The sequence below is a fragment of the Leopardus geoffroyi genome, chromosome C1 (genome assembly GCF_018350155.1).
Source record: "Leopardus geoffroyi isolate Oge1 chromosome C1, O.geoffroyi_Oge1_pat1.0, whole genome shotgun sequence".
Classification (NCBI taxonomy): domain Eukaryota; kingdom Metazoa; phylum Chordata; class Mammalia; order Carnivora; family Felidae; genus Leopardus; species Leopardus geoffroyi.
In genome coordinates, this window is record NC_059328.1 from 1006195 (window position 1) to 1026560 (window position 20366).

At 60.3% G+C, this 20366-nt stretch overlaps 1 protein-coding gene across 3 annotated transcripts in view; it reads left to right on the top strand.

The window, feature by feature from the left end:
• The window catches only part of PRKCZ (protein kinase C zeta), a 99070-nt gene that overhangs the window by 78182 nt on the left and 522 nt on the right, over positions 1-20366 (top strand). For all 3 annotated transcript variants that reach the window (XM_045475320.1, XM_045475322.1, XM_045475321.1), the window contains 8 exons: positions 1030-1127; positions 11049-11135; positions 12817-12952; positions 13155-13242; positions 14865-14984; positions 15654-15733; positions 16147-16236; positions 19991-20106. In XM_045475320.1, coding sequence (XP_045331276.1) covers positions 1030-1127; positions 11049-11135; positions 12817-12952; positions 13155-13242; positions 14865-14984; positions 15654-15733; positions 16147-16236; positions 19991-20106 — 815 coding nt within the window. The remainder of the gene's footprint in view (positions 1-1029; positions 1128-11048; positions 11136-12816; positions 12953-13154; positions 13243-14864; positions 14985-15653; positions 15734-16146; positions 16237-19990; positions 20107-20366) is intronic.

Sequence of the window (20366 nt, forward strand, 5' to 3'; positions counted from 1 at the left end):
TTACTTGCTCTGCTAGCAGGGTGCATTCGTGCAGTGCACGGACTGCCCAACTGGCCCTTGAGTGCTAAGGGGGGGGGGGGGGGGAGGGAAGGGGAGTCTCGGCCACTCTCGAGGGTTTTCACCTGAGCATCTGGGGACCCAAGCCCCTTTGGAGCACGGATGGTGCAGGCTGGTCGGGCGCTGCGGGAGGCCTCCTCTGCAGTGCGAGATGCCCGCTGCGGCTACCCAGCACCCATCGCCCGAGCGAGTCTGGAGCTCAGGAAGAGGTGGGCTGGGAGCGCCCTGCATGGACGTCAGGTCTGCAGCCGGTGTGCACAGGGGGTCTTCTGGGGGAGAGAGGGGGCTCCAGACTGAGCCTAAGGAGGACGAATCCGACGTGGTCGTTGGTCCGCTGAAGAGTGCACTCTTTTGTTTGCAAAAAGCTTCAGGGACAGGCGGTGCCGCTCTGGACACATTCCTTTCCCTCTCGCTTTCTCAACCCCTAGGAGGAGAGGTTTAACCTGGAAGTTTGGGAACCTCCTCTACCTCTGCTTTTGGGGTTGGAATGGAATCAAAGCTGTGGACTCATTGTGGCTCTAGAGTAACTTGACTTTGCAGCTTTCCCCCCAATTCCAGCGTGGACCGGGAGGGAGATAGCCTGTGGCGGGAGCTGGTGTGAGACACAGGATGGGATACTGGGGAACCTGCTTAAGCATCATCCTGTTTCCTCGCGTCTTAAGTGGAGATGATAATGCCCACCTGCCAAGGCTGCCATGGGGAGCACTTGAGGCAGTGCATGGAGAGCCTGCAACCCAGAGGCCAGCACAGAGCTGGCGGTGGGGGCAGAGATGTGGTGATGGAGGCGCCGATGGTGATGATGGTGGTGATGGCGGGGATGGTGATGGTGATATATTTCTTAGTGGGCATTTTCCTTTCCTGGGTGCACTGTCTTCTTACAAGCAGAGGTGAGAGACCTGTCTCTCTTGCCCCCCTTCTCCGGGATGAAGGGTGTTTGGGAGCCTCATTAACACACCCTGGTTTCTATTTCAGGATATTGACTGGGTACAGACAGAGAAGCATGTGTTTGAGCAGGCATCCAGCAACCCTTTCCTGGTCGGCTTACATTCCTGCTTCCAGACAACAAGTCGGTAAGAAAAAGAGCGTGTTTCTGAGAGTGCTGCTTCCTGAATTGAACTACGTGGAAATGAGTTGGCATCGGGTTTTCACTATCGTGTGTGAGGTTCTCTGAATTGCAAGCATGGGGCTTTTTCTTTGGCTCTTCAGACTAGCTTTGTTATTCTCATTAGCTGGTGTCATGTTAAGTAAATTTCATGCATTTGAACGCAAATTATTTCACTGCATTTATAAAATATTTAATGAAAACATCCCACTGAGTTGAGTCTAGGCGTATAGGCGTTGGGTCAGGTGTTGGGATGCCACTGTGGGCAGGAGGTGGGTTTCTGTCCTTATAGCTCTTATCGACAAGCAGAATGAATGAATGAATGAATAAATGAATGAATGAATAAATACCAACAGCTTCGCTCATAGACTTAGATATATAGGAATCCTGCTGTTTTAAAAGGCCTGGGTGGCTCAGTTGGTTGAGCATCCGACTCTTGATTTCAGCTCAGGTCATGATCTCACAGTCATGAGATCAAGCCCTGCATTGGGCTCCATGGCGCGGAGCCTGCTTAAGATTCTCCCTCTCCCTCTGCCCCAACCCCACTCGTGCTCGCTCACTCTCTAAAAAAAAAAAAAAAGTTAAACTAAAATAAAAGGCTTGAAAACTACTGGTCTAGGATAGTCAATCTATATTTAGAATTCTTTTCAGCCAGTTGACTTGAACTCACCCAGTTTGTTTATTTGAAAAATTATTGACCACATTCTGTGTCGGGGTCTTCAAGACCACCCCCAGGTTCAGTGATTTTGTAGGAGAACCTCACGGGGCCGGCACATAGTAGGACTCGAGGTGAAGATTTCTTGCTGTGAAAGGGTATAAAGCAAAACTGGCAAAGGAAGGAGACGCCTGGGGCCAAGTCAGGAGAAAAGCAGGCGGGAGATTCTGAGGGCAGAGTCACACAGGATGCCCGTGCTCGTCCAGCAAGGAACTGTGACAGCTTGGGGTGGCTACTGGGGGCCGACAAAGGGGCGCCCTCCACCTGGCACATAGCAGAACTCTGGGCTGCCGGGAGGCGACCAGGTGTTGAGCAGAAAGCATACTGTTGGTGCCCAGCGGGGCCAGGCAAGTCAGCCGAGGGCCAGCCTTGCACGCAGGCCTTTCTGAGGACGACAGCGTCTGTCCCGCTCGTGGTAACTCAGCTCGGCTGCAAGTCAGGCCGGCGACTCCTACAGTCCCACGTCCACCCGCAACTCCCTCCTGACCTTCAGTCCCCTGGCCCACCTGTACTGGCTGCCACCTGTGTGTCCAAAGCACCTGGGATGAATGACCTGGTCCTTGTTCCCTCCCTGGGTCTCACTGATCGCACCTCCTCAGTGTGTCTCAGATTCCTCTGTTCTCTCCAGCCTGAGCCCCGGCCTCTTTGGGGCCTCGGGTCTCTGTTCCCCCACGTCACGCCCAAGCCATGTTTGGAAAACACAGGTCCAAAGTGTCTTTCTCCTGCCTCGAAGCTTCTCTGGCTACTTTCCCAGTCGCTTCTGCGATCCGATCCGGGCTCCCCGGCTTGTGGATGAGGTTGCTGTGACCGGGCTCCACCCTGGCTCCCCCCGCCCCGCCCCTTTGCCACTTTGCCAGGTGGTCTCAGCCCCTCCCACCTCCCCTCCTGCCCGAGAGCTTCTGGAAACGCCCGGCAGTCACAGATTCCCTTTATTGTGTTTCATTCTCTCCATGCGTCCTTTTAGCGCTGGCCGCAGCCTCTGGGAATCATGGAACACGCCCAGGGGAAGACAGCCCATCCCAACCATATCCTTCCCGAATGGCGAGATTCCAAAAGACTTGTGTTTTGGTTAATTTCCCTGTACGAACCACGGGGATGTGGATGTGGGCGGCCAGACTTCCAACTTCACTCCCCATTTTGTTGCCTGGAGCACAGCCCTCTCTGCCCCCGGGGATGACCTGGCGTGTCATGTGCCCAGGTGGACTGCTTGTCCGTTCCGTGTCTCTCTGTGACCCTGTGACACAACCTCGTGCCCCACCGCTTTTCAAACGGACATTTAGAAGATCTGTTTACAGTGTTCGGGGGCGGGGGGCAATAATTAACGGGCACGACAGGTTTGTCTCTCATTTTCACAGGATCTGTCAGTCTGTCTGGAAGCACCAAACGCTTGGCTGCTTGGGCTGGGGCGTCTGTCCTGAGCTGTGTTCACGTACCTGCCTCCCCGACTGGCTCTGGCTCCGGGGCAGCAGTGGTGCTGGGCGGTTTTGCGTCCTGAGCACTTGCCTAACACCTGGCCCCTCGCAGGCAGGCGTGGAGTTTAAAGCATGTTTTGTGAACTTACAGTCAAGTCCCTGGTATGGGGATAAGAGAACGCGACTCACACATCAGCGGGGGTCACAGGTGTCACAGCCGGCTCGGAGGAGAGCTCCGGGTTCCGTGCGCACCTGAGCCATCCACGGCAGAGATGCGGACTCACAAGGGGAGAGCCGCCTGGTTCCGGGCCCGGGGGCCCGGGGGCCCTTCCGGCAGACGGGCTGCCTCGCAAGTCGGCCTTGGCAAAGCCGCTTACACAGTTGGGAGGTCACCCCGATTCGCCGAGACACCCCCTAGAGCAGAGAGCTGGGAGGACTCGTGCACGCAGCCCCCGGTTTTCTGCCTGCAGGCCCAGCCCTGCTGTCGGCGGTGCGACCTCGCACGGGGTCGCCTCTCTGTGCCCCAGTGTCCTCTGGGAATGGGGCTGCAGGGCTGCTGCCTCGTGGGGCTCCTGTGGGATTAGTAGGACACGGAGCCGTCACCACGGGCCCAGCTTGTGGCCACCTGTGCGTGGACGTGGGCCCCTGTGAGGGCCTCTCTCCACGCGGGTGCTGTGCCTTTGAACAGAGGCACCGCCAGCAGGGTGTCGGGGCCCCGAGGGACAAGCAGCCTCCCTGTTGTGATCAGGTGTCTGTGAGCACTGTGCCCACAAACCCTCCCGCCAGCAGGACCCTCCCAGGGACTGAAGTCAGGAGCCGTGCCGAGGCCCCAGCATGCGGGGTGGGGGCGGCCGCGGGGACAGGACCCTTGGGGGCAGGAGCGCCCACAGACACCGCGGGATGATCAGCCACCGGAGCTGTGGCTGCCTCTCGGGGCGGCTGCGTCCGTGCTCGTGGCTACGCGGAAACCCCAAGTTTTACGGCTCAGCAATAATATCGCCGCAAACATCACGAAACAAGTGCAGTCGTGTTGTGATACAAAGTAAACACCTGCGTCGCGGAGGGACCACGTCAGCGCTGCACCGACCGCCGGTCTTCCAGCGAGCGGCCAAAATCAACTGCAAAGTTGCCTCAACAGGAATTGCTTCTGTTTGAGCCGTTCCAGGAAAAATGGGCTAACGTGGCTATTTTTAGCAACCCCCCCCCCCCCATGAAGTTGTAGTCTGGGGACACTTTTCTCACTTCGCGGGATCTCAGGTCTCGGATGAGCACGCTGCCGTTACACGTTCACAGTTAACTGGCTGTTCCGTGTGCCTCGGTGTATCGTAGTACCCTCACTCCGCGTGGGGGGCGTGCTCGCTCGGAAACAGAAGGAGCCTGTTACACCCTTGTTTGTTTGCGGAAGAGCCTCGTGCGCTCTCCGCCGACTTAGACACTCGAGTGAATTGCTCTTGGTTCAAAGTGGTGTCTAGGTATTAAATGCCACTTAGCTAGTGTTATTCTGTGTGCTGTTTATAAACTGCACTCGAATACTTGCCTGCAGCTCTGGAGAGATGTCAGCCGGGACTCAGTAATGGCCCCGGCTCGAGGAGGGACCGCAGTGCATGAGCGACGGCCGGGAAAGGCCCTGAGAGCAGGGGTGAGGAGGGGGCTGGAGCTCGGCCCTAGCGCCTCTCGGCGGGGCAGGTGCCAGGGATGTGTCCCAGGCGAGCTGGTGTGTGTCAGGAAGGAGCAGGAGACGGCTTGTAGATGTAAGGGGCCATCCCGAAGCTGTGCACAACCATTGCACAAACCGAGGCGACGGCAATTCCCAGCGAGGTGGTGTTGTGCTGGGGAAGCCCGAAGCCCAGTCCCCGGGAGGGTGGGCAGCGTGGGGTCAGGGCATGAGCAGAGGCCCTGTGGGCACACGGAGGCCTGAAGGGAAGGCTCAGAGCGGAGCTGGGGATGAAGTGTGTTGCCCGATGCCAGGCGGGATCCCCAAGCAGCCCCGAGAGTGCGGGAGAGCCCGCGTGCAGCACGCGGTTGTGCACACAGGGGAGGCCGGGGGATGGTTGGCGAGGCGAGAGGCGGCTGAGCAGAGGCAAACCGTGTCCCTGGGGGCTGGGGGAAAACCAGGCTGCCTGGGGCCGTGGGATCAGAGGGAGGCCGTGAGCGGGGCAGGAGCATGGGCGCCTCCCCTGTGAGCGCGTGAGCCACCGCGCATTCAAATTACAATACGCTTGTCAGAGTCGTGATTTAATGTGAGCCTGGAATTAAAGAAGCAGGTGCCACGTGGTGGGGGGGGGGGGCGGCAGAGCCATCGATGCATTTGCTCTTTTTGTACCTGGACCGTCCGAAAGGGTTAAGATTTGGCCCTGACCCGGTTCCCACGGTGGGACTGCCTGGGCCCTGGACCCCCCAGCAGGGAGGGCGCAGTGGGGGGAGGGTCGTTCAGTCCCACCTGCAGGAGGTTTTGGGGGGCTCTCCGCTTTACCTTCCCAAGCCCAGGTAGACGGCACTGCTTTTGGAAACATCGAGGGCAGTGTTGATGGACCGTCTCGAAGCCCCGAACGGTGAGGGGCCCTCAGGGACCAGCGTCCGTCCCCAGGGCCTCAGGGCCGAGCCCTCCTGCCACCAGGGACCATACACTGCTCTTGTGTACAAGCGGGTGGTTGTGTCTTCCTGATCCAGAGGCGACCGGCCGCTTTGGGGCCAGGACAAGTTGGGGGCAGGCGCGTTATCGCCGTGTGCTTGAGGACAGAGGAGCCTGGGCGCGGGCCATGCTCTGCGGCATCCTGGGACTGCCCCCTCAGCACCTGGGGACCTGACTTGGATGAGGCCATGAGGCCAAGTCATCCTGGCCCAGGACAGTTCTCACTCGGGCTCAGACGAACCCAGGGCTCCTCGTGTCCAGGAAATTGTCAGGACAGACTGTGATCTCAGAGGCCACAGAAAAGAGTAGCTTCTTTTAAAAACTTCATGCAATTTTATTTTTCTATTTATTTAGTTATTTAAAGCCACCTCCATGTGGGGCTCGAACTCACGACCCCGAGATCAAGAGCCACACTCTCTCCCGACTGAGCCCTCCAGGCGCCCCTGTGCAGTCTTAAAATGCAGAGAAACGCCAGGGGGGGAGACAACTCAGCGGACCCCCAGCACCCTGGATTTTCACTGTCACGCTTCTGCGTCTTATTTTTTCCTTTCTGCTGTTTGCTTTTTGACGTGGGTACGGTTTTCTGCGTGCGGAGTCTCCACTCCCTGGTGTTGTTCCGGCCCGAGTTCTTTCCTCCCCGCAGAGCGGCCGGCTAAGCTTCGCGCCCTCCTGGCTTTTCAGACGTGTGGTGAGAACGCTGGTAGACAGGAGGCCGCCCCTCGCTTCCCGTCCACGCGTCTGTTCACCTCTTTCTCTGATGACGCGGCCCGTGCTGCCTCGCGCGGGCGGCGGGTGGCAGTGGGCGAGCCTGGCCTCTTCCCGACCTCGTGGGAGTGTTCTGATGTTTGCACCGTGAGCGCATCGGCAGCTGCTGTGGGAAAAGTGGCACCAAGCCACCTGACGAGCGTCACACAGACACCTGCTCCCGCAAGAGGCTGGGGAGGTGGGGGACAGCAGAGGCCGGTGTCCCCACCTGCGGCCATCACACCGGGCTCTGCATCTGCAGAAGGGGTGCCTCGCCTGCCGGAGCCGTCCCCTCCTGACGCTTGGACGACTGTCACCTGGTCTCCTCCGGGGCCTACCCCGGGAACCTGGGCTTCAGTTTGCAGGCTCCCAGCCCCAGGAGTTGCATGAAGGTTCCGGACAGGCTGAGAGCGGACAGGCCAGTAACCAGCAGGGTTAGTGGCCTTGTTTCTAGTTTACCGTCCAGAAAGAACGTGGCCGTGGGTGCCCGGGTGGCTCAGTCGGTTGAAAAGCAACCTGAGTCAGTTCAGCTGAGGTCGTGACCTCCTGTTTTGTGAGCTTGAGCCCCGCGTCGGGCTCCGTGCTGACCTGGGAGCCTTCTTGGGAGTCTCTCTCTGCCCCTCCCCGCCCCACACACAATAAATAAACATTTTAAAAATAAAGAATAAAAGTAAAAGGGAGAAAGGACGTGTCAGTGTCCCCACCATGTCGGGACGCAGCCGTTACTAAGCCCCTGAGCTGTGCCGTCACGAGGTACACGTGGGGTTGACGTTTGCTTGGCTCCCTGGGGGACAAGGCCACGTCCGTGCATTACTGTCAATGTGCTTTTAGATTTGGTTTGCGGATGGTTCTTCTAGGAGTTTTCACCAATATCCGTTCTGTACGCTTCCTTCTTGCGCCGTCCTCGCTGGATTTTTGAGTTTTCTCTTGTATTCTCTAGAACATTCTCAATTGCGCTGGCGTCTCTTGGCAGGACCTCGCGAGACGCCTGGGGCTGGGGCTGTGGAAGGAGCCGCCTCCCCCTCTGCCTGCCAGCTTTTGTTCACATGACTTTTACGTTTTCCTGGCGGGAACGTGCTCCCGCCGGCGTCCTGCGGCCGCTTCGCGGCGGTGGCCTCTCCTGCTTTGCTTTGCTCCGTTCCGTGTGCAGGTGGCCTCCTGAGCCGTTGCGTTTCCCTCTCCCGGGTGAGGACGCCTGCCCCAGCTCGGCCCCTGCGTCCCCGGGCCGAGCCTCCAGGCCCCAGCCACGGGTGGGTATGTTCTGCAGTGTCTCCCGCTCCGGAAGCTTCCGCCTTTTGCCGGCACCTCTCTGCCATCTTGGACCAGCCCGGTCCTGCGGGGCTCACCGGCCTTGCCTCCTGCCTCCCCTCCTTGCCGTTCACCACGAGGTCTTCTTTTCCTCTGTCCCCCGAGCGGCTTCTCCTTCCTCCCGGGACCGTTCCCCTGGGGGGGGGGGGGCGGGGGGCGACGGCCCCCGTGGTGTGGGAAAGGCACCTGCAAGCGGGGTTCTGAGCCTGGGGTCTCGGTGCCCCGGCCTCGTGTGGCGTCAGGTGTCGTCGACAGTGACCGTGACCCCGAGGGCGTCCTTTAGCCTGGCAGGGCCCCGGCCTCCCGCGTGTGAAGTAGGGGAGGGGTAGAGCTTTGCCTCTCGGTCACCGGGCGGACCGTTAAGGCGCGGATGTGCTGAGGTCACTGCCCGAGCTTCGGTGAGGCCGCACGAGCCCTCCTTATTTCTCCTACCAGGGGCCTGCACTTGTCTCAGGGGGTCAGACAGTAAGGATTTTCACCTCTGAGGGCCGCTCAGTTGGTGTCGGAAGTGTTGGCCGTGGGGCAGGCAGCCCTACGCAACACGGAGACGCCGACGCTCGCCAGTGTCCCGATAAAGCTTTATTTACAAACAGGTGGTGCTGGCCCCTACCTACTTCATAGTATCACCTCCTGACCCGAGCTCGCTCTATCCTGTGGCATTGGTGTTTCCGTCCGACTGGTTTGGGGGGCTGGGGGCTTGATTCCCCAGGGGTGGGGAGACGTGGGGGAGGGCGTGCCAGGTCCTCGGCTCTGAGGAGTGAGTGCACGCTGGGCTCTCGCTCTGAGGCTCTGCGGGGGTCCGTGGGGGTCCCGTGCCCGGGTTGACTGCAGCCAGAGGGGCACAGCCCCTCGGCCCTCCTCTGGGGGCGGTCAGGGCAGGGTTAGGCGCGGACCTGGGCTCCTCAGTCCTGCTTCCTTCCCTTCCCGGTGGTGGACACTCAGGCTGGGGGGAGTCGGGCAGAGAGGTTGGCCATCCGATGTTGAAGGGCCGCCCCAGGCCTCCTCCACCTGTCGCCGGCCCCCCTCTGGGTTGGGAGGGGCTGTGGGTGAAGGGACTCGTGCCACACGGGAGCTGCGCCGCGTGCCAGGCGCCCACTAGCGGGAGGCGAGCCCTGTTTTGCTCTGGGGAAACGCCGAAAGCTGTCTTAGGTTTATCTGTAGACCAAAGACGGGGAAAAACATAGCTCTGCCGCCACCTTGGCAAAGAAAGCAGAGTTCCTCCTCCCCTGGGGTTGGGGCTTGATCAGCTTTGCAAAGTGAACAAACCCCTTGACCTGGGAATTACCCCAGCACCACAGACCGGCCCAGCCTGGCTCCGCGTGCCCTCAGATTCCCACGGCCTTTCTCTGGGCGGGAAAAGGAAACTACCTTTGCTTCCCCTGCTCCGTTTTTCAACATCCGCTCCATTTTTCGGCTCCTTAAAGCTCCCGATGCTCTCCCCAGAGCTAGCGTACCGTTATTCTCTCTGGCCACGGCGTGGGTTTGCGTCATCACCTGACGTCACCGCAGGCGGGCCGGGCCCCAGCATCGTTTCCCGGGGAGCACAGCGTTGGGGTGAACGTCGCTGCGGGGGGTGCAGGCTGTCAAGGGAGCCGTATCGCCTGGGGACGTGATTCCTGGTCCTTGTGGAAAATCTCTGCCCTGCATCTGAAGTCACCCTCGGGGTTAGAGGCCCGGGGGGTCTCTTCCCAGGGGTCCGATGACCTTTGCCACACCTCCGTCCTGGTGGCCGCCTGTGCAAACTGTCAGAGCCAGATGGTGGCGTGAACCCTGTTGCCTCTGCTGCAGCGTGAATGGCAACACACAACACACACGTGAGCGGGCGAGGCTTTGTGCGGGGGGAGCGTCACGGACGCAGCCGAGTCCGTGGGGAGGTCCAAGTTTCTGCACCAGATGCGCCCTTTGGAGCAGGGGAGCGGAGTGAGGGTTGACTTGCCGCCCCCCCCCTCCCCCCCCCCCCCCCCCCGCCACGGGCCGGGTGGCCGGGGCTGCTCGGGCCTGTTTCCATCTGCGGATTCACAGATTTCGGGCCGTTGCTCTTGTAAGTGTGTAAAGTGTGTGTCAGAACCTTGGTAGGTGGTCTGGAGCCCGTCTTCTCCGGTCGTGTGGGCACCTGTGACCCTCCCACTCCCCGCCCGGAGGAACCATGATCTGCCCTCAACGGGGTGTTTCTGGAAGATTGTGCGTGAGTTTAACTTTGAAAACGGCATCTTACCGAACTCGAGAAAGAGGTCATTCAGTAGGAACCACGCGGTAGATGGCCTGGAGACTGGGACAGCGTGTGGTCTTAGTTCCTCAGTCGCGGGGTCACACAGGGTCACTCGGGCCGCCCTGCCCAGCTGCCCCCAGGCCTCTCACCATGAAGTCACCCCTGCGCCGGGGCCGTCCGTCCGGTGTCCAGCCCCCCGCAACCTCGCCCGCCGTCCCTGGAGCCCGCTCACCGCCCCGCCCCCATCCAAGCCTCCTGGGCTCCCGCCCGGCAACAGGGCACCTCCTTGTGCCTCCCTGGGGTCCACCCGGACTCGGCGGCCAGAGCGGTCACTCGCCGGACGTCGTCACCCCTCACCTGGCCTGTGCACCCGCACACCGCTGTCCTGTCCCCTCTGCCTCCGGGGTGGCCCTGAAGCTCCACGACCTGCGTCTGCCCTCTTGGGACACCTTCCCCAGCCCCCTGTGCACGTGGGGCCCTCCCTTCCCGCAGTGGCTTCCGCCCCCGCCCCTGCCACACCCTCACCTCCTTCACCCTAAGGCCGGCTCCGTGGGGGGGTGCTTGCTCCTGTGCTGAGGGACATGCGCGGCTGAACGGGATTGTCCCCGTGTTCTCTGTTGGAACCGAGCGCACGCCCCCCAGGATGTCGCTCCAGTGACCCAACTCTTCAGGCTGGGCCGCATTCCTCACCCTGCGAGGGGGGTCAGGTGACCCAGGGGCCTCCCTCCTCAGGGGAGGAGAGCCGACGTGTGCCCGCAGCCTGGCTCAGCGTTCCTGGTGCCGGGTTTCCCCACGTTGAACCCCCGCTGGTGAGGTCCGCACGGGCCGCCCTGGGGTCCCGGCCCCAACCACCCTCTGTCTCCCCCCAGGCTGTTCCTGGTCATAGAGTATGTCAACGGCGGGGACCTCATGTTCCACATGCAGAGACAGAGGAAGCTTCCAGAGGACCATGCCAGGTGGGTGTGGGCAGGCGGGCACAGGCCGGGAGGCAATGAGCTGGGAGGGTCCCGGGGTGGGGCACAGCAAAGAGGACGTTGCTGTCCCCTGCCGAGTGTCAGATTCCAGAGCCAGCTGGCATGTCGCCCGGAGAAGTGGGTGCTTCCTAGGCGAGTATGTGCACACAGGGACACCGCCGAGCTGTTTTGCCTTTTTCCTGTTTCCAAAATGGGCGGGGGGCACACTCCTGCTGGGAACTCACCTGAATGGGCATCATGGCCGCCGCCTCTGGTTCTGGTTCACGGATGCAGGGCGATGGCTCTTGGAGGAGAATAACCCATTTCTATTGAAGTGACAGTGGCTCTCGGGGCCACCCACCCCGCCCGCCCTCGGCAGCCTTGGCCCTAAGTGTGAATGTCCTCTCCACCTCCTTCCTGTTTTCCATCCTGCTCCTCATCACCTCCCTTAAATCAACTCCATGCGGGGGCGCCCGGGTGGCTCGGTCGGTTGAGCGTCCGACTTCAGCTCTGCACATGATCTTGCAGTTTGTGAGTCCAAGCCCCGCGTCAGGCTCTGTGCTGACAGCTCAGAGCCCGGAGCCTGCTTCAGATTCTGTGTCTCCCTCTCTCTCTGCCCCTCCCCCACTCATGCTCTGTCTCTCTCTGTCTCAGAAATAAACAAACATTTAAAAAAAAAATCAATTCCATCCAGTGATTTTGGTCACCTTACATCCTTTCCGGGGAAAGGCAGGTACTAACCCAGGAATGGCTCGCTCCCCACACAGGGGCGTTTTCTTTTGTATTTATTTTTTATTTTCTTAAAGTTTATCTATTTTGAGAGAGATCGAGAGGGCACACGTGGGGGAGGGGCAGAGAGAGGGAGAGAGAGAGAGAATCCCAAGCAGGCTTCGCGCTGTCAGTGCAGAGCCCGACATGGGGCTCGATCTCACGAACCGTGAGATCAGGACCTGAGCCAAGATCAAGAATCAGATGCTTAACCGACTGAGCCCCCCGGGCGCCTCACGTTTTCTTTTTTTTGATTGTGGTAGAACAGACGTAACCCAAAATACACCATTCTCGCCATCGTAAACGCACAGCTCAGGGACATGCGGCCATCCCCACCGCCCGCCTCCAGAACTTTCCATCTTCCCTAACTGATGCTCTGCCCCTGTGAAACGCTGGCCCCCAGCCCCTCCCCAGTCCCCCCAAGAGACCTCGAGAGTGGAATCCTAGGCATGCGTCCTTTGAGGACTGACCGACGTCCTCAGGCTTCATTGTTGCAGCAGGCTCAGGAGCGTTCCCTTGTATGGAGGGACCCCGTTTTGCTTACCCGCCGGTCTGACATTGCTCCCGCCTTTGGCTACGGTGACCGGGGGTGTGCAGACGGCCCTTCGGGACGCTCCGTGCCATTCTCCATGGGAGCGCCCACCGGTCGTGCTCTCACAGTCCGCTCTCCACGTCCTCGCCAGCATGGCTTCCTTTCCGCCCGTCTCTGAGAGTGGCCATCCTAGGGGGTGTGTGGTGGTCCCGATCTGCACTCCCCTAACGTCTGGGACACCGAGCGCCTCTGGCGGTCCGGTTGGCCCCACGTGCTGGGTGAGCACGAGGACCCCCGGGCGTCGGGCGTCCCCCCAGCTCCCGCTCTGTCTGGACCCGGGCCTCTCGTCCAGGCGCCTCGTTGACTTTGCTCTGCTGCCCCCAGATTCTACGCCGCTGAGATCTGCATCGCGCTCAACTTCTTACACGAGAGAGGGATCATCTACCGGGACCTGAAGCTGGACAACGTCCTCCTCGACGCGGACGGCCACATCAAGTTAACGGACTACGGCATGTGCAAGGCGAGCACCCGGCCCCCAGGGCCACCCCGCCTGCCCCCGGAATTCACGGTCAGAATAGCACCGTGGCCGTCTCAGCCCCTCAGGGTCGGAGGTGCTGACCGCCCTGTCACCGCAGCCCGAAGGGGCCCAGGCAAGGCGCCTCCTGCTCTAACCGACCTCAGACGCTTTTCTTCCTTCCTGGTAACTGACTGTGTCCCCGCAGGAAGGCCTGGGCCCTGGCGACACCACCAGCACGTTCTGCGGGACCCCGAATTACATCGCCCCGGAGATCCTGCGGGGAGAGGAGTACGGTGAGCGGGGCTGCGGGACGGGACTGCTCACAGGCACACAGCAGGCGGGTGTGGATGAGCACGGCCCCCCACCCCTGTAAGGGACCCCTGACCCCTCAGGGATGCGGGCGCGATGCAGAGGGTCAGGTTGACCTGCTGGGGCTGATGCTGCCGGGGGACCTAACCACGGACCCCACAGCCGGGGAGAGCGGTTTTATTGACCAAATTACACCTAAAACACACAGCCCTCACTTTGCTCCCTCCTGTCACCCGCTGGCCTCCGCCCTATGTGAACCTGTGTGGCCTCCACGTGTCCCAGGTGTCCATTCAAGCGTCCCCTGGTGGAGGACACTGCGTGGGGTTCCTTTTGTCGAGGAGCCCTAAGGGGCTGGGAAGGAGGAAAAGCCACACGAAGCCACGAGCCCCCGGGCCTGGAGCCCCAGTTGGTGTCCTGCCCCCAGTCAGTGGGAGAGACACGGCTGTAAACCGAGCCAGCAGCTGTAGGTTACCCAGAATGCCCTGCAGCCCCTGCAGACCGTGAAGAGCGTGTCTGCACCTCTCCGTTCTCTGGGTTTGAAATGAAAGCGAGATTACAGTGTGTGCGCGTGCCTGTGTTCGTGTGTGTGCCCTGGATACGTGTGTGTGTGCTCACATGTGTGATGCATCTTTGTACACGTGTGCACACCCCACACCCTTGTGTCCTAGTGTTTGCAGTGGAGCACATGACAAACATGTCATCAAGTATTTTTAAACTTTTCTTTGCCGTGAAAATGAGGGCTGGCTGGCTGGGCGGGTAGGTCACTTGTCCTCTGGGGCAGGAGGCGCCCAGGAAGCTGCTCTAACCAAAGTCGCTGAGTAGCCAGACAGGGAAGGACAGCCAGTAGATGGGCAGGCCAGGTTGGAGAGTCTAGAAGCTGGCCCGGGACGGGATGGGGGCGACTGTCCCAAACAGTCTAGGGGCTGCGGGCACGACTGAAGCCAGGCTCTCCCACTCCCGCTGCCCTGTGCAATAAAATTGTTAACCCTGTCAGAATAACCGAAGCAGTGAATATAGAAAGATGTGGAAAACGGGTTTTGTGGTTTTTTTTCAAGTTTATTATTTTTTTAAGAGAGAGGGAGGGAGAGAATCCCAAGCAGGCTCCCCACGGTCAGCACAGAGGCCTATGCAGGGCTTGAACTCACGAACCGTGAGATCAGGACCTGAGCTGAACTCAAGAGTTGGACGTTTAACCGACTGAGCCACCCAGGCGCCCCTGAGTTTTTGCAGGCTTAGAGAAGGGATTTTTTTCAAGCTCAGGTGAACCGAAGGAAAACGAAAAGGACGGCTGCCCAACAGGTGTGCTCACTTTTACGCGTCTGTGTGGCCGAAGGGGCCACAAGCAGGTTTAAAGGCCAAACGACAATCTGGAAAACCAGCAAAGTGCCAGGTATAGAGTTAATGGCCCTGATGTGAAAACAGCTTTGCAACTAGTTAAGAAAGAAAAAGACAAGGGCCCCACGATGGTGGGCAGAGGGGTCACAGCGCCGGTCAGAGACGTGCACACCGCCCCACTCGGCTGCCTCCCTCAGCGCTTGGAGCACACCCATCCTGCAGCCGTGCCCCTGCCGACCGCCCGTGTGCCGGGCCTCTGCCATCCCTCCAGGGTTCAGCGTGGATTGGTGGGCACTGGGCGTCCTGATGTTTGAGATGATGGCCGGGCGCTCCCCCTTCGACATCATCACCGACAACCCCGACATGAACACGGAGGACTACCTTTTTCAAGGTGCGTGGGCCACCGGGCGTCTCCCAAGGGTTCGGGTGCCGCCCCCAGACTGTGCGCGCGGGTCTGTCCCCACCTCACGGAGCAGGTGTTTCCTCTTTTGGGGGGCTATGGATGGAAGGGTCCCGGGCTGGCCCCTGCAGTGCTACAGAAGCCACGTCCTCATAGACTGGCTCTCAGGGAGGCAAAGGCTGGGGTGGGAAGTGAGAGCCCCACCAGGAAAGACAGCCTGCCCTCCTGTAGCCCAGACTCCTCCCTGCCCCTGCCAGGTGTGCGCCCTGGAGGCCTAGGTGGGCGGGGCCACCGTTAGGGTCCAGGCCAAGGCCATTCGGAAGTGCAGAACTCCTGCCTGCGGGATGCTGATGCCCAGGAACACCGGGTCCCCACGGCGCCCTCTGGTGGTCGTGTGTGGAGGCGCCCACGTTTGCGAGGATGCTCTTGGCTCCTGTGTGGTCCTGGGCACGTGTGACTATGTGCACATGGGGGGTGTGAGGGACCTTCTGTGGGCGAGAGGCCCTGCTGCATGGAGGGAGGAGGGGCCAGGGCCCTGAGAGCGCCCTGGACACTCGTGCTCAGAAAGGGTTTGGAGCTCCCGGGTAGCTGGGCAGAACAAACACAGTAGGGAGCGTCGGGAGGGACACAGACTCCTCACCAGGGCCCCGATCGTTGCAGTCATCCTGGAGAAACCCATCCGGATCCCCCGATTCCTCTCGGTGAAAGCCTCCCACGTCTTGAAAGGATTTTTAAACAAGGTACACTGTGGCCGCCCTGACGTCCCGTCCCGTCCCGTCTGTGGCTGCCTGGGCTGACCGGGGCCCCGCGGGCACTTGTTTCCAGGGTCAGCTGCGGGACGCCTCGGGGTGGGTGTGAATCTCTGCCTCCCTATTTGACCTCTGTCCCGTGAATCATCGGTTTTTAGTCACACTTGCCGAAACATGAAATGCGAAAGTGTGCCAAAGAGAAATTTAACGAAGCCTCCGGTGTTAGGGGTAGAATTTTTAGTGAAGGGAATGTCTGCTCATCACCGGGCTGGTTAAGACTGGCTGGAGATGATTCGAGGAAGCCCTGTCTATCCTGGAGGGAAGGAAAGCTGGTTTTCTCTTGCCGTGACTTGGGGCTTCTTTGCTCAATGCTGACATGTCCTTATTTGATCTCTGACCCCTAGGACCCCAAAGAGAGGCTCGGCTGCCGGCCACAGACTGGATTTTCCGACATCAAGTCTCATGCCTTCTTTCGCAGCATCGACTGGGACCTGGTAAAGCACAAAAGACCCAGTTCCCACCCCACCTCGCCCCCGAGGCAGGGATGGGGGTGAAGGGCATGGTTCCTGCCGTTGTGAGGGTCTGGGCCCCGGAAGTGATTTGGAAACTCACCTGTTCACCTATAATTGACAGGGACCCTGTGGGGCCGTGATAAGCCCCTGGGACGGTGGTCCCAGGTGGTCCTAGGAGAAGTCCTGCCTGGGAGTCCCCTAGCACACGCTATACCGCCTCGGGTCCCCTTGGGGATGTCCTTGATCTGTGACCACACCGCCTGGTCAGAAATCCAGTGGTGGGAGCCAGCCCAGTGAGGGGCGTCTTCTCTGGTTTCATAGTTGGTTTTCCAGAGCTGCCTTTCTTGTTCCTGTCCCGGGCTGCTGCTAACAGCAAAGTGTGCAAGCCCTTCCGACCTTCGTGCCGTGGTTTCTGGTGCTAAAACCAATTTTGTTTTGAAATACATAGATGGTTGCAAGTTACTGAAATATAACCTTGAAAATATGCTGCTCTGAGGAAAAGGAGATTAGCTCACTAAGTACATGTTGAACTTGAGCTTGAACTAGATCACGTGAAAGCCCCCTCCTGGCTGCTGTAGTGGCCCCGCGGCCAGCGCCAAGGACGACCCCCAGCCCTGTGGACGGAGAAGCTCTTGTCCGCTCCACCTGGTCACTGTCACTGTCACTTTCCAGAGGACAGCCATCTGTGCCTTTGTGGGGAGAAGGGCCAACCCCATTCTCAAGACCCTGGTCGCCCGCCCTGCCACACGCTGCCCTGTCCAGGCCCTGGCTGAGCTGTTTTCAAGACAGAATCCAGCCTCCTCTTCCTTGGGGTTATTAGACAAATACTTAGAACAATATCCAGAGCACATGCACTTTTTAACTAAGAAGCTGACTTTGAGGGCCGCCTGGCCAGCTCAGTCAGTGGAGCGTGCGACTCTTGATCTCAGGGTTGTGAGTTCAAGCCCCACGTTGGGCATAGAGCCTACTTAAAAAAGGAAAGCTGAAGAAAGAAAAAAGGAACTGCCTCTGATGACTCCAGCAGCAGTGGGGAGGAGATCTAGGTTCTGGCTGGCCTCTATTATCCATACAGCTCGGGACACGCTGCAGGAACAAGCTGCCCCCAGGCTAGGGTTGGTGATGGCCCCTTTCTGCTTTCAGGCCTGCCCCCCCCCCCCACCCAGGCACCCATAGAACCCCTGGAGCGACTGCCCATGGCCCACGTGCCAACTGGCGAAGCTATGGCAGTGCCCAGTGCCCTCGCACCCTGCAGACTGAGGTTCCACAAAGTGCAGCCCCAGAAACAGGAAAGGCCTCTGTGGAAACCTCGCCCACTGCCCTGGGGCTCCGGCCAGATGTCCGGCCTCGGCGAGAGCCCTTTGATGCCGCATCCCCTGAAGGTGGCATCTGCTCATTCTGACCAGTGCGTCCTTGCCGAAAGCCCCCTTCCCATCTCAGTTGGCCTGGGTCTCCTCTCTAGGCCTTCACGGTTTTCCCAAGATCAGAAGGGAAAGGGTCGGGGGCGTGGATATGAAGTGAGGAGGTTAGTCTTTTATGATCAGAGTCCATGTTTATAAGCCACATTCAGACCCCAGTGGGCCGAGGCAGGTGCATGTGGGCCCGCCGTTGGCTCTACCGAGTGAGGGACAGCCTGGCTGGCAGCCGCCGTTGCTACAGGTGCACATCTGCCTGAGCAGAAGCACGTGCTTTGCGTGAAGAGGGACACGGGGTCCAGGGCCCGGAGCCCCCGCAGGGCTTGAGGGGGTGCCGTTTTCGCTGAGAGGACTATGAGATAGTGGAGGGAAGAAGCATTTTGATGCAGTGGGTGCTAGGGTCCCTCTGCCTCATGGCCCCCAGGCCAGTCCCTGCTCCACACACGTGCTGTTGGGGGGTCATAGCCCAGAGCTGGGGAAACAGGGAGCAGTTCAGACCAGAGAAGCCCCGCTCAGAGATGCCGGAGCCCCGTCTCACCATGGCGTGCAGCACCAGCCTCCCGCCGGGCTGGGGCTGGAGCCCTGCGGTCAGCTGGACCCTGCTCTGCCTCTCCCTTCTGCCCAGTCCTCGGGGACCCGGCCTCCGGGGCCTGTGCCTCTCCCCTCCCCCACTGCTGCCCTCCCAGCGGTCCCCTGCCCGGCCTCGCCAGAGGCAGCCTCCTCTCAGGCGGCACTGAGCCCCTCGATGCCCCTGGCACACTCTGCAGGGCCATCCACCTCCTTCAGCCCATCAGAACAGACCCACCCGGCCGCCATGGCGAGCCCCTTCCAGCACCTTCCTTCTGCTCTCACCCGGTGCCGCCAAACAGCAGCCGCCCCGGGAGGCACTCCAGGGGCACCGTTCTGGGTCCTGCTTTTGACTGCGGGAAGGGGGTCCGAGGGAGGCTGGGGGGGGCAGAGAGGAGCCCAGGTGAGCACCCCGGTGCGCTCGCTTCTTGATCTGCCGTGACTTGCTGTTTAAATCTTATAGCAGCCAAGACCTAAGGTAGGGAGCTAGTTTAAGAAATGCCCCCCTTCCCACTTTTTGTGGGAAAAGACTTCGTCCTGACAAAAGAATTTGGGTAACTGCACAAAGGTGAGAAACTGCAAAATCCCCCCAGGCACAGCCCCGTGGCAGCCTGTGCGTTTGGACACGGCTGACCCGCTCTGGCTGCAGGGACGGCCGTTCTCTCTGCCACGCACCCCTCCTGGCATCCTCTGGGTGACAGAAGACGCGTGTCTCTGCCCTGTGACTGGCTGCCATGCTGGCCACATCCCTGTGCGTGTTGGTCAGCTGCCGGAAACGACTCACGTCTGAGACACCCTCATGTCCTTCACTGGCTGAAGTGGGGCCCATGCTTGTCACATTCCGTGCCCGGAACAACTCCCCGTCACGTTGGTCTTGGACAGTCCCACGGCTTGCTCGGGGACATGTGGCGGCCCCCGCAGGAGGACCCGGGCTCAGCCCTTCCAAGGGCCCTCCAGGCCCCGGGAGCTGAGGGGTGGGGGCTGCACAGGGCTGTCTCCACGTGTGGCTACATGGGAGGGAGGAGACCCAACGCGATAGATCCATGGAGCAGGGACCCTTGTCCCTCACTTATGGCTCAGTGTTCTGGGGAACGTGCCTGGCCCAGCCCTGGTAGGTGCACAGCACACTCCTGGTGAGGGGGGAGGGAACTGGGCGTGTAACTGAGGGACTGAGCCCATGTGACATGCTGCTGAATGGCACCTGTCCTGGGCACTCGTCTCTGCCCTGTGGCACAAGTGTGTCCCAGCCCCATAAATGGGGAGTTGGAAGTCAGAGTCTGGGTCCTGAGGAGTCCTGTTTCCTACCTGGTGAGCATTGCGGTTAGAAAGTCAGAAGGTCAACCATGGCTTTATGGCGAGGAAGGGCCTGGTGGGATGGGCACTCACCAGGCACCGGCGTGGGCAGTGGTGTCCCTGCCAAGTCCCTGCTCCTTTATGACCAGGATTCCAAGATGTAAGAAACAAAAAAACTCCCCACAGCAGCCTCCTTCGGGTTCAGCGGCCTGACCACTGGGCCCAGCGTGGCTCTGTCCCAGGTACCGCCAGCATTTTTTTAACTCGGGTCAGGACTTTTCTGGCTTCAGATACGTGTTCCCAGATCTTGTGTTTAAGGGAATGGAAAACTGGCATTCAGATACAGGACGTGTTTAAACCCCGTCTTCCTATTCCATTCTGTGACTTAAGTCCCTTCCGAAACCCAAATCCGGTGGAGACGACGCACGGTACACGGCTCTGACCTCTCGCGTTGTCCTTCCCAGTTGGAGAAGAAGCAGGCCCTCCCGCCGTTCCAGCCCCAGATAACCGACGAGTACGGTCTGGACAACTTTGACACCCAGTTCACCAGCGAGCCCGTGCAACTGACCCCTGACGACGAGTAAGGCCTCGGGAGGGTGGGTGGCGTGGCGAGGCAGGGGGAAGGCTAGGGCGGGGCCTGTTGGGCGCTAGGAGGCTCTCCGCTGGGGGCGGGGCCTGAGGAGGTGAGGGCGGGGCGGGGCCTTCTGGGGGCGGGATGCCGCAGGCTGTGGGCGGGGCTGTGAGGGGCTAGGAGGCTACGGGCAGGGGCGGGGCTTGCTGGGGGCGGGGCCGTAGGGGCCTCATTGGGGTTGGGGCGGAGCCTGCTGGGGTGTCAAGCCG